Genomic DNA, 13,091 nt, shown 5'->3' with positions numbered 1-13,091 from the left:
AGAGCAAGGAACCAAAGCAGGTGGGAAGCATCGCTGGTGACCTGGGCGCTCGGGGCGAGGGGGATGCGCTGCCCCGCTTGTGCCACCTGAGCCCCTGATGATTTGCAATCCACTCACTGTTGTAGCTGCTGCCGCTGCTAGTCTCTGCCGGTGCCGTGCCTTGTTGAATCGGCCCTTCCGAGGCGGCCCTCCCTGACAGTGAATGGGAGGAGAAAAAAAAAGAGGGGGGAAAGGGAGGGGAAGGGAAAGGAGGAGACATGGGAGGACGAAAGATGGTCAGAAAAGGGAGAGGGAAGAGTCTTTAACTGAACTTTGACTGTCGCACCCTAAGAGCTCATCGGTCTCGAGGCACAGGGAGAGCGATCCCCGCATCCTCGCTGCACTGTGTCCAAAGCTCCAGCCGGCCTGACAGCTAGGGTCGCATGTTGGAAGATAGGATCACCACACCCTGTTATGTCTTACTGCTTACAAGTAACAGGGGTCTTAGTCTCTTTGTCACGTCCGTTGGAAACCTCGGTTCAGAGCCCTGCCTTCTCTCAGTCAATGCATTTCTCTCCTGGCATCGCCCTGCAGCCTATCCCCAGGCACAGCCGCCCCCGCCGCACCGTGGGCCCCCAGGCAGTGCAGGGACCAACTGACCCCAAGGGCAGATCCCCATCCCAGAGTGGTCTCACATAACTGCTCATCATCCACCTTCAACCTCAAAAAGGCCCAGGAAAAGGGACTCTTTAGCCCGACTTATTCCAAGTGCATGCAAGAGCGTGTTCCTCACACCCTTCTGGTTGCAGCAGAAAGCCATGTCAGCATACAGCAGGTGAATCTCTCGTGTTGCGGGAGGAAAACCACACAGCAAAACGACCTACCGTCCAGAGGAGATTTCTCTTCTGCGTTCTTGTCTTCCTCAGCCAGCATGACTTCCTCTGTAAGGAGAAAAAAAGCCAGGCTCAACCTCTGATTTATCACATCCCCGCTCTAAAAACAGCTGAGCTGGATGCAGCAGACCTCTGTCTCAGCTGCCAACAGCCTTATCCCACTGTTTTACCCAGTTACACCAAGCCTGTAGAGAAAGGATGGTTCACAGAGTTTTTGTTACCCTGTGCCCTTCTTGCATAGGGAAGGAGGTTAGCCTACACTACCTACAGCATTCCTCCATGTTCTTCACAATGAGCCAGTTTCTTCACCAAGCTACCACACACAAGGGATTTCTGTAGAGCACAGACACTTTTCCAGCCCCAAGCAAAGCCAAAGCAGGTCCCTCTTGCCCATACATATTGGAGACTCCAAGGAGTGGAAGATATTCTGTGGCCATTACCACACTTATGTGTCCATCAATAAGACCAGGACTTAACCTGGAGGGAAGGGATCCACGTCTCACGGCATAAGGCAACACAAGTGGGGCTGTGCCACATTGCAGGGGACAAAAGTCACCAAACAGCCATTGGATCAAATATTTGTCAAAATAAAACCAATGGCAAGGCTGCCACAGCAGAGTTCAGGCTAGCACAGTTCAAAGCACAACACATGTGAGATGGCACCAGTGACCTTCCATTCCTGTATAGCCTCCAAAATATGAGTTTATACTTTCCTACACTACAAGAATTTGAAGAGCACTGGAAAAAAAAAAAAAAAAAAAAACCACCAAAAAACCCACCACCCCTCAATCAGAAATGAGTCATTTCTATCTGCGTGAGAACGACCAAATTTCCCAAGGTTTCACAATGCAAATGTCATCGCCCAAGTCAGTTTGCAGCACACACCACACACTGCACCAACACTTGAAACCTCACAGTTCATATGGTCTGAACTACAGATTTTAGCTTGCTGCTGTGAAATTATGTAAGGGTTTTCTAAAGGACGATCTGAACTGTAGAAAATATTGAATTGGCAGCTGGTAAACTGTATACTTCCTCCTATTATTAAAAATGACAAATTCTTCCATGTTTGGCAGAGATGTAATTTAGGATCTTACTAAAGATCTGACACTGCATTCCTACAAAACTTTACTCAAAGCCCCATTTAAACCAGCCTAGATGGAAGGCTAACAGGCTAACTACAAAAATAACAGCAAACCACAGCCAAACATCAAAGTGTGAAGCTAAAAGAGCTGTCTGGAGGAATACTGGAGGGATCAGCACTACCACACAAGTCTTATATAATCTCTTTATTAATCATCTGGGGGAGAAAGAGAATGAATGATACATTAATAAGACAGCAAATTGAGACGGCTGGAAAATAATATTAAGGACTTGGGGAGACAAGAAACCTAAGCAGAGGAGAACAAAACAAAATGCAAACTAATGCACCAAAGACACAGAAGAGGGAAGGAAATTAGTGGTGCTGGGAGAGGGTTAAAAACGTCAACTGAGCTGTAAATCTGCACTTTAAAAGGCATGAAATCATTAAAAGAAAAAAAAAGGAAAACAATATAATTTGGGTTTTTTCTAGAAATTCCTTGGTTGAGTTGGACAACTGAAATGGTTTTTTTTTTCAGATGGCTCAAGAACTTTCTCTCTCGAAGCTCAAAATCAGAAGGTACCTCTGTAGCCTCGCCTAAGGAAAAGCTGCAGTGGTGTTGTGGGGTTGATAATACAGAAAGAGTTAAACAGGATTAATGACCATTAATAACAAACATGGTTGCCCTAAAACAGAAGTGACGCTTAGATAAGATGGCCCCTTCCCAAGGGCAGCCAGACAAAGGGTCTGCAAATGGGATGGACAAATACAATATGCTGGGATGGACAAATACAATATGCTGTGGGACTGCTGGGAGCAGATGCACGGCCATGCAGGTGGTGAGTAATAAAAGTAATGAGCTAGCAAAGGGCAGCAGGTTGGCAGCTTCTCCTTAGGAGCTATACCAGATAAGGGCAGTGCAAGAGGTGTCTTTGTAAGGAAGATCTCAGCCAGACCTGGCATGCTTGCTGGTCAGTGCTCTGAGAGTTGCAGGCTTCCATCACATCATGTTAACAGTTATTTCATGTGCTGCAGTAAAGAAAGCCTGTTTGCTGAGGTGGAGACTCAATTCTGCACCAGAATGGCACATACCAGTGGGACCTGAGAATTTGCAAGTAACAGTTTGATATCAGTTTATTTCCACCTACAATATACAGAGTCCTGAGATAACTCTGCAGACCAGATGAGCCCTTATCTCAAATCCAAGGCCATGATTTGATCCCTGACCTCTCTCCCTCCACAGGCATTCCTCATCCAAGGCTCAGCTCTGCTGTCACTTTAAAACAACCAAAATCTCCATCTCATCTATGCATTGTCTCAAGCCTGACTCCTCCATTCTCATCCTCCACAGTCACTCCCATCTGTTTTACATCCACCAGGAACTGCAAGATCACATCCACCCCAGTGGGGCTTTAAGAGGTTTCAAAACCTGCTAATAAGACAATTCAGCAGAAAGAAATCACATTGTTACCGGGATTTTTTTTTAACCAGGGAGCATCCTTAGCAGACGCTCAGAAGTCGCATTGCCTTTAGTCATCCCTGTAATAGAGACAGGCAGAAGATAATTAGGGAGCCTGAGAAACCTCCAAAGAACAGTTCCTCTGCATTAAAAGAAATATTCAACAAAGACACAGTATTGTATCAGCGACTTCTAGCCTCCAAACAAAGGCATGGGACCTTCACTAGGATATCAGAGCAAGGAGTTTCTCAGCTGTAAGATTCACTGCTGGTCATTAAGCACTGACATGCTCAGCACATCAACGGACTGGGAATCAAAGCAGGCATCCTCTACTGAAGAAGGGAAGGGAACTGAATTTAACCACTGAAGCTTCAAATGTGTTAAACAGATAAAGCAAATAAAATGCATCTCTTAGAAAAAGGCCCTATGCTTTCACCCTAATTATTGAACCCTAATTTGTCTTTCTAGCAACTGTCCTTTCTGGCCATCTCACATGTGTTGCTGTCAGTTTTCACGGATATAAGGTTACTTTTTCCAGTCGTATCAAGGGCTTGTTGGTCTGTTTCTTCTACAGAAAGCTGAAACCTGAGGCTTGCAAGGTTCTGTTGTGTCAGGAAATGTTGTGTCAGGAAATGGCAGTCACAAACATGGGTAGATGGTTGGACCCAATGATCTTAGCTGTCTTTCCAACCTTACCCATTCCATGTTACAGAGAGCCAAAAGAGAGAACTGCAAGCCATTCACAAAGCCTGCTTACTCTAGAAGAAAAGAAATGCTCAGAATCAGTGCTGTGTGAAAGAGATGGACTGGCAAAGAATTAAAATGCAGAAGACAGGCGACTTTCTGAACAGAAAGGCTCTGAGTCCCTGAGCAGTGTGTTTTCAAAATGATGCATGTCCTTGTAAGATAAGAGAAACACCTTCAAAAGAATATTTGTGGACCTATAAGCTCTTTACTCCGTGCAGAGAACCCAGTTCTCTGCTCTCCTATAGAAAGGCAGTATGACAGCCTCACAGATGCTACAGTTTCAAGGAGTTTAACTGAAAAAGCAGCGGTGGCAAAATCATTTGCATGGATTACATTGCTTGACTTCCCCGTGTTTTGATTCCTCTGAAAGGCACAATTTCAAACTGACTTCCTATTGCTTTTGCACAGAGTCAAAAGAAGACATAAAACAAAGAGCATAAGGAGCAACCCTTGTCCTAACAAGCAGCAGGTGGGACAGGACAGAGCTGCTGACCACCAGTAAGACTTTATTTGATATTGGTTGGACTGGAGAAGTGCTGTTTTATAAGACTGGTTCACCTGTGCCAGGAGGAGACGTGGTGTTAAGCATTGATTTTTGCACCTCTGTCAGCTGACTGCCAGCATTGGAAATCATAGAATTGCTCAGGTTGGAAAAGACCCTCAAGATCATTGAGTCCAAACTCAACCCAACCATACTACCCTAACTCTAACAACCCTCTGCTAAATCATGTCCCTGAGCACCGCATCCAGATGGTTTTTAAACACATTCAGAAGGGAAGAGTTGGTCTGTTTAAGGGATTTGCTAAAAACAGAAAACTGACTTCTTCCGTTGACATCCAAGTTAGGACTACTGGTCCATTTCTAAATGAGCCACACCTTTTGCTTCTAAGTAATACATACAGTCAAAATTTATGGGTTTGACCTGGCATTTACTGCATGAACTACTAGACCAAATTCTGTGAGAAGCAAGAAATTGTGATTTGACCATTGCTTCTGGCCTGAAACTCACAGCACTGAGCATCTGACTGCTTTGAAGACACTGCCAGATTTGTAAGTCATGTAGTGCAACGGGTCATTTTTTCACAACATCCCCAAAAGGACTCCACTGAGTTACAATTTCACACAGAGGGTGGTGAGGCACTGGAACAGGTTGCCCAAGGAGGCTGTGGATGCCCCATCCCTGCAGGCATTCAAGGCCAGGCTGGATGTGGCTCTGGGCGGCCTGGGCTGCTGGTTGGCGACCTGCACATAGAAGGGGGTTGGAACTGGATGAGTACTGTGGTCCTTTTCAATCCAGGCCATTCTATGATTCTATGACAATTTTCCATATTTGATCTTTTCTCTTGGCCTCATGACAAACACATACGGGCACTGTACATTAAATCTCCTATTATTTCATTTTAAAGATAATTTGAACTCTCCTGAACATCCTATGTCTTCATTCTTCAACATACACATGTGAAGTAGATGAAGCAACAGCTTCATCCCCAATCTTTGTTTGATCCTATTTCAAGAAAGTAAATCCAACTTCTAAGGGAACTGATTGGACAGTGGGTTGATTTTCCTTTTAAGTCACACATGTCTAAATTCAGCACTGCATTAGCTGTTACAATTCTTCCCTTTGTTCCCAGCCCTTCAGTAAATAAAGAAGGGATTTGTTAAGCACTCCATCAATTAAGGCTTCTTGTATTAAGCATAAGAAGTAGTCACACATTAAGGATGCCATTGTTTAAAACACCTCAGTAGAGATTCCTCAAGCAGATTCACTGCTGATTATGTTAAAAAATCCTCATCTAAAATAGCCTAAGCTACAATTGCTTCAGTTTCAAGTATAGCTGTACTTCTGGTGATTAATCAAGTACTGAACTGGCACCAAAATATTACAGCTGTGCCAAAGTACCTCCTTGAAAACTTTGCAGGTATTATTTATTAATATTATCTTCCTTTTTATAGCCTTATTTCATCACTGGAAAAAAAATAATAGAAAGTACTCCTAGAAAAAAGGACAGATGTATAGACAGTTATCAAACGCCCAGGCTGCTAAGGAGTTTCATTCTTACAATGTAAGTGTCTATTAAGATAACTCATCAGACCAAGTCTAGAACATGATCGAGTCACATGGCATTTAAGAAATAGAAAACAAAGACCCATTGTTTTCTTCAGGTGTACTGAACAGACTACAATCTCAGTATGAAAAGGAGTTAAAGGTATCAACCTCCAAAGTTTATCAGAATCACCTGTTTAATGCAACACGTGCAGCAAGAGGTAATAAAATTTTATTCACTTTACAAAGAAAAATGACTCTAAGAAACATTAAAAGTGACTCAAAAGTGGTCAGTAAATGATGAGCAGAATGCTAAATCAAAATCATTGTTGGCAAACGGGAGGTAGCATACAGATGAAGGAATATTTCAGTCATTCAAATACTTCCCTTGGTACTAAATGAGTTACAGCCCTTGAGCTAAGAACCTGAGCATGGCAGAGAACAAGAAAAACTCCCTTCCAGCCCCACTAACTACTCAGTATATGGAAACTGTTACAGAGCAAAGTCAACCAGGTTAAGACTCCCCTTAAGATGCTGGAACACAGCTTTCCATTCTTCCTACTTTGCATCAAAAATAAATGAGAGAAAAAAATAAACAAACAAAATGCTCAGAGATAGATACTATAAATATTAGAAGCCTGGAGAGCCTTCCATGGGAAGGGAAGACATGAGCAGATTGGCTCTGCACGCTTTACAGCAGGAAAAAATAAGGTGAAACAAGGTAGAAATGCAGCAGAAAAAGAGGAGTAATAAAAAGAAATATACTCCTGTGCAGAAAGACAACACATTTAAAATTAAGGAAGAAAATATTTTTTCTCCATTCAAACCAACTATAAATGTGTGGAACTCCTTGCTGCAGGATTCTCTGAGGTCAAGGATGCTATAAGGATTTAAAAATAATCAGATATTTATGTGATTAATAAATAAAAACCTCCATAGTTATATTAGAGTAGGACATCAAGACCTTTTGCTCTTCCATTTATGCAAATATTTTGTAACATGTCTGTGAGTTGTTTCCGCTTTTCCTGCAAAGCAATCTGGTTTTGCTTTGGCCATTGGCCCATCCACAGTCCTGGACAAGGAGTCTGGTTGGGAAATTCCTGATGCACAGCATCACAGCTGAAATCTCAGCCTCTAAAACAACAGAAATGGGAAATCCCAATTGATTGCACAGTTCCACATTTCAGTGCCTGAATTCCAAACACTTAGTTCTCTCTTTGGTCTTGCCTTCATGCTATATTTCGTATTTAAAGATTTACTAGCATTAAGTTGATTTTTATTATTGTTATTATTCAGCTGTACTAGAAAGCCTTTTTATATTCCTATCGTATTTTCAACAGTGCCTTAATAGGACGATTTTATTATTCCCTAATTCAGCTCGTTTGCATACACTGCTTGTTCTGTAAGACCTCCTGAACCTCATGTTATTAAACGAAAAAAAAATAGATGGGTATTTTAGAGCAACTTCACTGTATATGCATGTGGCATTTATGCAGAACTGGCAACACAGAAATCAAAAAGCCAGCTGTTCCCATAGGGACTCAGTGCTTGGAGCAGAGCAGCTGTGTTTCCTAACTTCTCCACCTCAACCTTCAGACCTCGAGGTTCAGCTAGCAATCTCCTCATAGTGGACAGCTCATAACTGAACAGTCTCCAGAATGAAACAAAGCAACGCACATCCATGCAAAAAAAAACTAATTTTTATTGTTTCAATGGAGAAATTGGATTTTAGAGTCCAAGAAAAGACCAAATCCTTAAAAGCAAGATGGCAGCAGACTCAAGGCAGAACTACAGCACTCTGCTCCAGCTAACCAATAAACCATTAATCAATCTGAATTTGGGCTAGCAAAACAGCTGCAAACAAATGAGAAGACAAATTCCAAATTGAAAGAAAAGCAAATGGTCCTTTATTTTTCAATCCTACAGTCACAGAATTAAGGGGAGATAAAGTTCGGTTGCTTAACTGAGGGCAGTTGCTGTTGAACAGGCACAGTGACAAAAGTCAATACAATTGGCACTCAGTTGTCACTGTGGATAGTGCTCTGGGGAATAATGGGTTCAAAGCCACCATACAGTTCAGAGCAGAGATATAGCAGCAGCCCACAGACTTGGCAACACATCACATGCCAGTTCTGCCACTGGCTCATCAACTGGCGTCCAGCGAGTCACCATACAGTACTGGACCTCAGTTTCCCTAGTCACAGTGGGCAGGGATTAAGTTGACCTGCCTACAAAGGTGCCTGAAAATCTATTTGTGAAGCCACCACTTCTTTTTCTCTCCACCGTTTTTTTTAAAAGGCATTTTCACTTCACTCCATTGTTTAAGCTTTGCAGAAATACAAGCATGGAAGCGAATGTTAATGAATTGCACTGAGGTTATGTCAATATATATCAGAAGGATTATTGGTAATCTTTACAGTCCAATAATAAAAAAAAGAAAAAGAAAGCACCCTTTTTTTTGTTGTTGTTAAATTAAAGTATTTAGGTCTTTGTTAAAGTTAATCACTGCTTGCAATAAAGTGTTATGCTCAGTTATAATCGTTGTAAAGCAATGTTAATGTGTGCTGGGGTAAGTTTAATGAAAGTGATCTTTGTAGCTCATAAAAATGACATTCCAGCGTATTTTGCCATTATAGCAACAGAGGTTTATGAAATAGCTGCAGTGGAAAGTAAATAAAATATAAATGACTCATGTAAGACAACAGTTTCGCCACAGTGGAGACTCAGCACCATATTGCTTTTTGTTTTGTACTGTTTTAAGACAGTTAATGCTTTAATGTTTTGCTCTCAGCAATAAAGTTAGACCAAGCTCTTTATTTGTGCTTAACCAACCTGGGGTCATCCACAATAACTTCAGTGTGACACCTCAACAAAACCAGTAATTGCTGGCTGGGCCATGCCCAGTCTTGGATGGTCAGGAGCACCAAAGACAGATCCTTAACATCATCAAACTCTACATGCCACACACCTTAGTGAACCAACATTAGCTGTCTCCACTTACCTGCTTTGAAGATCCACTCCAAATATCCATTTAGCTCCCGTTCTATTTGCTGTTGCCTACGGAGTTTCAGGAAAGCTCGACGGTTTTCTACCCTCTCTCGTTCTTTGGCAAATTCACTACAGAGAGAGAAGAATGAGAAAGTACATCACACGAGGTCAGGGAAGATATGCAGCTTCTCCTTCATTTTTGAGAATAACTTCACAAAGACTGAAAGCAGCAGCAGCAGCAAGAAGAAACCACAGCACACTACGCATCAACGTCCAACAAGCCACCACTTTGATTCCACTGGAAGCAGAATATTTGTCATAGAAGCACCAGCGATCTTTGAGTTTTGGAAGAGATCTGCTCTTCCCAGTTGGCTTTCCTTAGAGTTTTCCCAGGCTTAAGCCAGCCTTGATGAACAAGTCCAACGACAGTTGTAGGTCAGGTTGGTTATTCTGAAGCAAGGAGAAATACCCCAGATGATCTAGGTTGAGGGCAACAGTGATCTAGTTTTTCTTAAGTCATATAGTCATATGGAAAGCATCAAATCATCTCAATGGGACTATATAGAGGGTCAGAAAGTAAACAAATAATGCAGGCTGGAAAAAAGAGAAAAAAGACACTCAACCACTGCCAAAACCTTGTCCAAGTACATCCTACAGCCTGCTTTGAAATGATGCTAAGGCAGCAGTGCAGCCACCACTCCCACACACCCACAATGGGGTTTTCTCCAGACTAATCTCTATTGCCTCTAAGGAGCACCTGACGCTCCAGCTGAGGTGACCTCTGCAGGGACATGTGCCCATCTACTGCTTATACACCTCTGAACCAGCCCCTACAATCCCCTGCTCTGAGCATACACAAGTGAGCAGTTACAGGAGTGAATCCCACAATAGCTTAACCTAAATGGTTAATCTCAATGAGGTTCTGACTCTCACATAGAGCAGTGCCCTACTCTTCATCCCATTTAACTTCTTAACACTGCTGTGTCCTTCCCTGAAAGCATTACTTAACTTTGCTCTTTGCTGAAGTCTCCCCTCGTCACCTATTTGTTATCCACAAACACTTTTCAGTTAGAATCTAACAAGGAACAGGAGATGGGAGGAAGGAGGAAGAATGGAGAACAAGGAACTGCAAGTGCCAAAGCCAGCTTTACATTCACAGCCTACATTTCAGCCTTCAAAGCTGACACTTCTGCTTAGTTTGGCAGGACTGACCCAAGGAGAAGGGGACTGCAGGAGAACTCGGCTCAGCACTGCGGCACACACTTCTGCAGCCATGATGCGAGAGCTGCAATTAACCATGATGTGATCCTCATTCCCCTCTCCTGATTGGCACCCGAGTCCCTAGGCAGACCCATCCGTGAAATGGAGGAAGCTGAAACATCACTTTGCACCGACAGCTAGCAGCTCCTCACCATTCAGCACATCTGCCTGGGGACTCGGGTACCTGCATGTGACAGCTGGGATGCCCATTTTCTCCTTCTTCCTTTTTAATGTTCTCATTTCTGGTTCAGCACCCACTGGTTCAGGGCCATGGAACTCCTCCTGAGTGGTGCTCCTCAGGGGTTGGTACTGGAACTGGCGCTGCTGGGAAAGCAGCTCTCAAGAGAAGACCCAAACACTTTGGGTTTCATTGACTGTCTTCTGAGCACGGCAGAGCTCTAGCAGGTTGAAGACTGAAGAGTCCTGAGGTATGGTCTTCCTAGTGGAGGAAAGCATCGTGGACCTTTCTCCTACCTCACGAGATTCAACTAAGCTGGAATCTGTCAAAAGATTTTTTCTTTATGCATTAATAAATGCATGCTTCTCTCTCCTCCACTGCATTCATCATCATTCAGGAACTGAAGTATTCCCCATCTGCAGTAACAGGAAAAATCTCAGAATTTCTTTATGAGAGATTTTCGGCAAATTTTCTGAACTATTTCAAAGAAAAAGGGAACAAATTATAAAAATGGCATATTTCATCTAGAAATACTTAAGCTGAAGGTTTTCTGCCTGTTCCAACAGAAGCTTGGAAAACCCCTTAGGAGTGTTTCATAGCAGTAAATAAATCTACTTTTTTATCCAGCATAATTGCTATTTATGCCACTGACTTTAAAAATGTTAAAAATCTCCCAAATTTTCTTGGAAATCTTAGCAGAAAATAGGCTGCCTCCTGCCCAGCTTTACATCCAGGACGTTCATAATAGCAGCTAATTCTGGAATGAAGAATATTAAATAAGGCATTCATCCACTCTCATCCTTCTTAACAGCTACCTTGTGCCCCAAGATGTCCCCCAAAACATTCCTCTTTCAGCACTGCCTGGATGGGCGTTAGGAGGTGGAGAGCTGGAAAGGTTGGCACTCCTACACACCGCACAGCATCAGGAGACACTGCTTAGGATGAAGATAAGATCTGCCTGGATAGATGACTACAGTGCATTTTAGTTAAAACATGACAGTTGCGAATAACTGATCCTACAGAGACAGCTGGAGTAGACATCAACGTAAGGGCATTCATCATGGAAACCATATGCCATCCCAGTCAAGCTCAATGTGTCACATTTTTCTTCTCGAGAATGGTTGGTGCTTAAAGTCACCGGGAAAATGAATGATTGTTACTTGTCACATTGTTGGGAGGAAGAGTGAAATAAATCATGGTGTAAATATGCACTGGAATGGCCACTTCAGGGAAACTCCAGAGTTTCCCAGTCACAAGAGAGACAAGGTCAACTCATGAGTAACCATCAGGGTCTATAAAAATATTATACTCCAATGACATTCTTACAATTAATTTATCCATGCCAGTCTTAAGTGCAAAGCACCGTCACATCAATTGAAAAGGAAAACAAACAAAAATCCTGATCTACATCCTCTGTTCAATTTTCCCATACAACAGCTGAACTGGAGTACTGTGCAACAGGCTGCCTGGTCTTGGGTTTTGTGGCATGCACCCAGGCTTGCTGCAAGACTAATCACATAATTCAACATCTGTAATTCATGCTTTCCCAGTAGAAAGAAGACAGAAAAGCTTCCCACTCAAAAGAGAGAGGTAGAGAGACGATGCAGCATTGCTGTCATTGCTAGCTCTAATAGTGGTGGTGATTAGCGATTCACGATAATGACATAGGTAATTAGCTCCTCATTCAGAACAGTACCACTGAGCTACACATTATCTCATGAAAACTCATCTCTTATGCTGAGAGAAAAGCCTTCCTCTGATGAATCTAAAGCACTGTTCAGAGCTAGCAAAAAAAGGAGCACAAATCTCAGGAGGACTTCAACAAGAATTCCCAGAAAGGAGTTTAAAAAGTCATCAGAATTTTATGTCTAGAACAACAAAAGAAAGAGTTTAAGAACCAGCTTCATCTCTAGTCCAAGTATTTCAAAGGAATGAGCAAAACTGAGGCAGCGGGGGACGCGAGCCCCTCAGAACTGCCAGAGAAATTCAAATGGGTGATTTGCTAGCTAAGGAACTAGCCAGGCCTACAGATGTTTGATTGCCTGAGTCACTCACTGGCCAAAGTGAATTCTCCAGGTGGAGAAAGAAAATTGGCCAAGACCGAAGGCTTAATTTGTGAGCTTTGTTACTTGAACATGGAACAATGCCCAAGAACAGACTTGTTATTTGACAGCAGCCTGTTAAACAGCCCACATCACTCAGGAGCAGTGAAGGACGGGCTGGAGACAGCTGATGGAATACACCAACTCCTCTGGCTGCTCGACATGCAAGTTGGAGGAGCATCACTGTAGGAGACACAAGCCAGAGGAGCAGCAGTTCCACAAACTCACTTGTTTTGTGCCACTCAAGGACTATCTGGATGGGGAGAGACCACGGAAAGAACCTCAAAAAAAGATTCAGTTATCTACCTAACTGCCTGTAAACCTTCAACAAGAACAATGCTGAACTAAACTTCTATAGGA

The 13,091-nt window shown here is 42.9% G+C and overlaps 1 protein-coding gene across 1 annotated transcript in view; it reads right to left on the bottom strand.

Moving 5' to 3' along the window:
- Nucleotides 1-728: 728 nt before the first annotated feature.
- Nucleotides 729-13,091, bottom strand: part of LOC146543113 (voltage-dependent N-type calcium channel subunit alpha-1B-like) — a 47,500-nt gene continuing 35,137 nt past the window's right edge. The window contains exons 6-8 of the mRNA XM_085239659.1: nt 9,205-9,320; nt 864-920; nt 729-778 (exon numbers count right to left, since the gene is read on the bottom strand). Coding sequence (XP_085095785.1) covers nt 729-778; nt 864-920; nt 9,205-9,320 — 223 coding nt within the window. The remainder of the gene's footprint in view (nt 779-863; nt 921-9,204; nt 9,321-13,091) is intronic.

This window comes from Meleagris gallopavo, chromosome 19 (assembly GCF_905368555.1).
Source record: "Meleagris gallopavo chromosome 19, MGAL_WU_HG_1.1, whole genome shotgun sequence".
NCBI classification, from domain to species: domain Eukaryota; kingdom Metazoa; phylum Chordata; class Aves; order Galliformes; family Phasianidae; genus Meleagris; species Meleagris gallopavo.
Note: the sequence above shows the minus strand (reverse complement) of the source record. Positions and strands in the feature narration are given on the sequence as shown.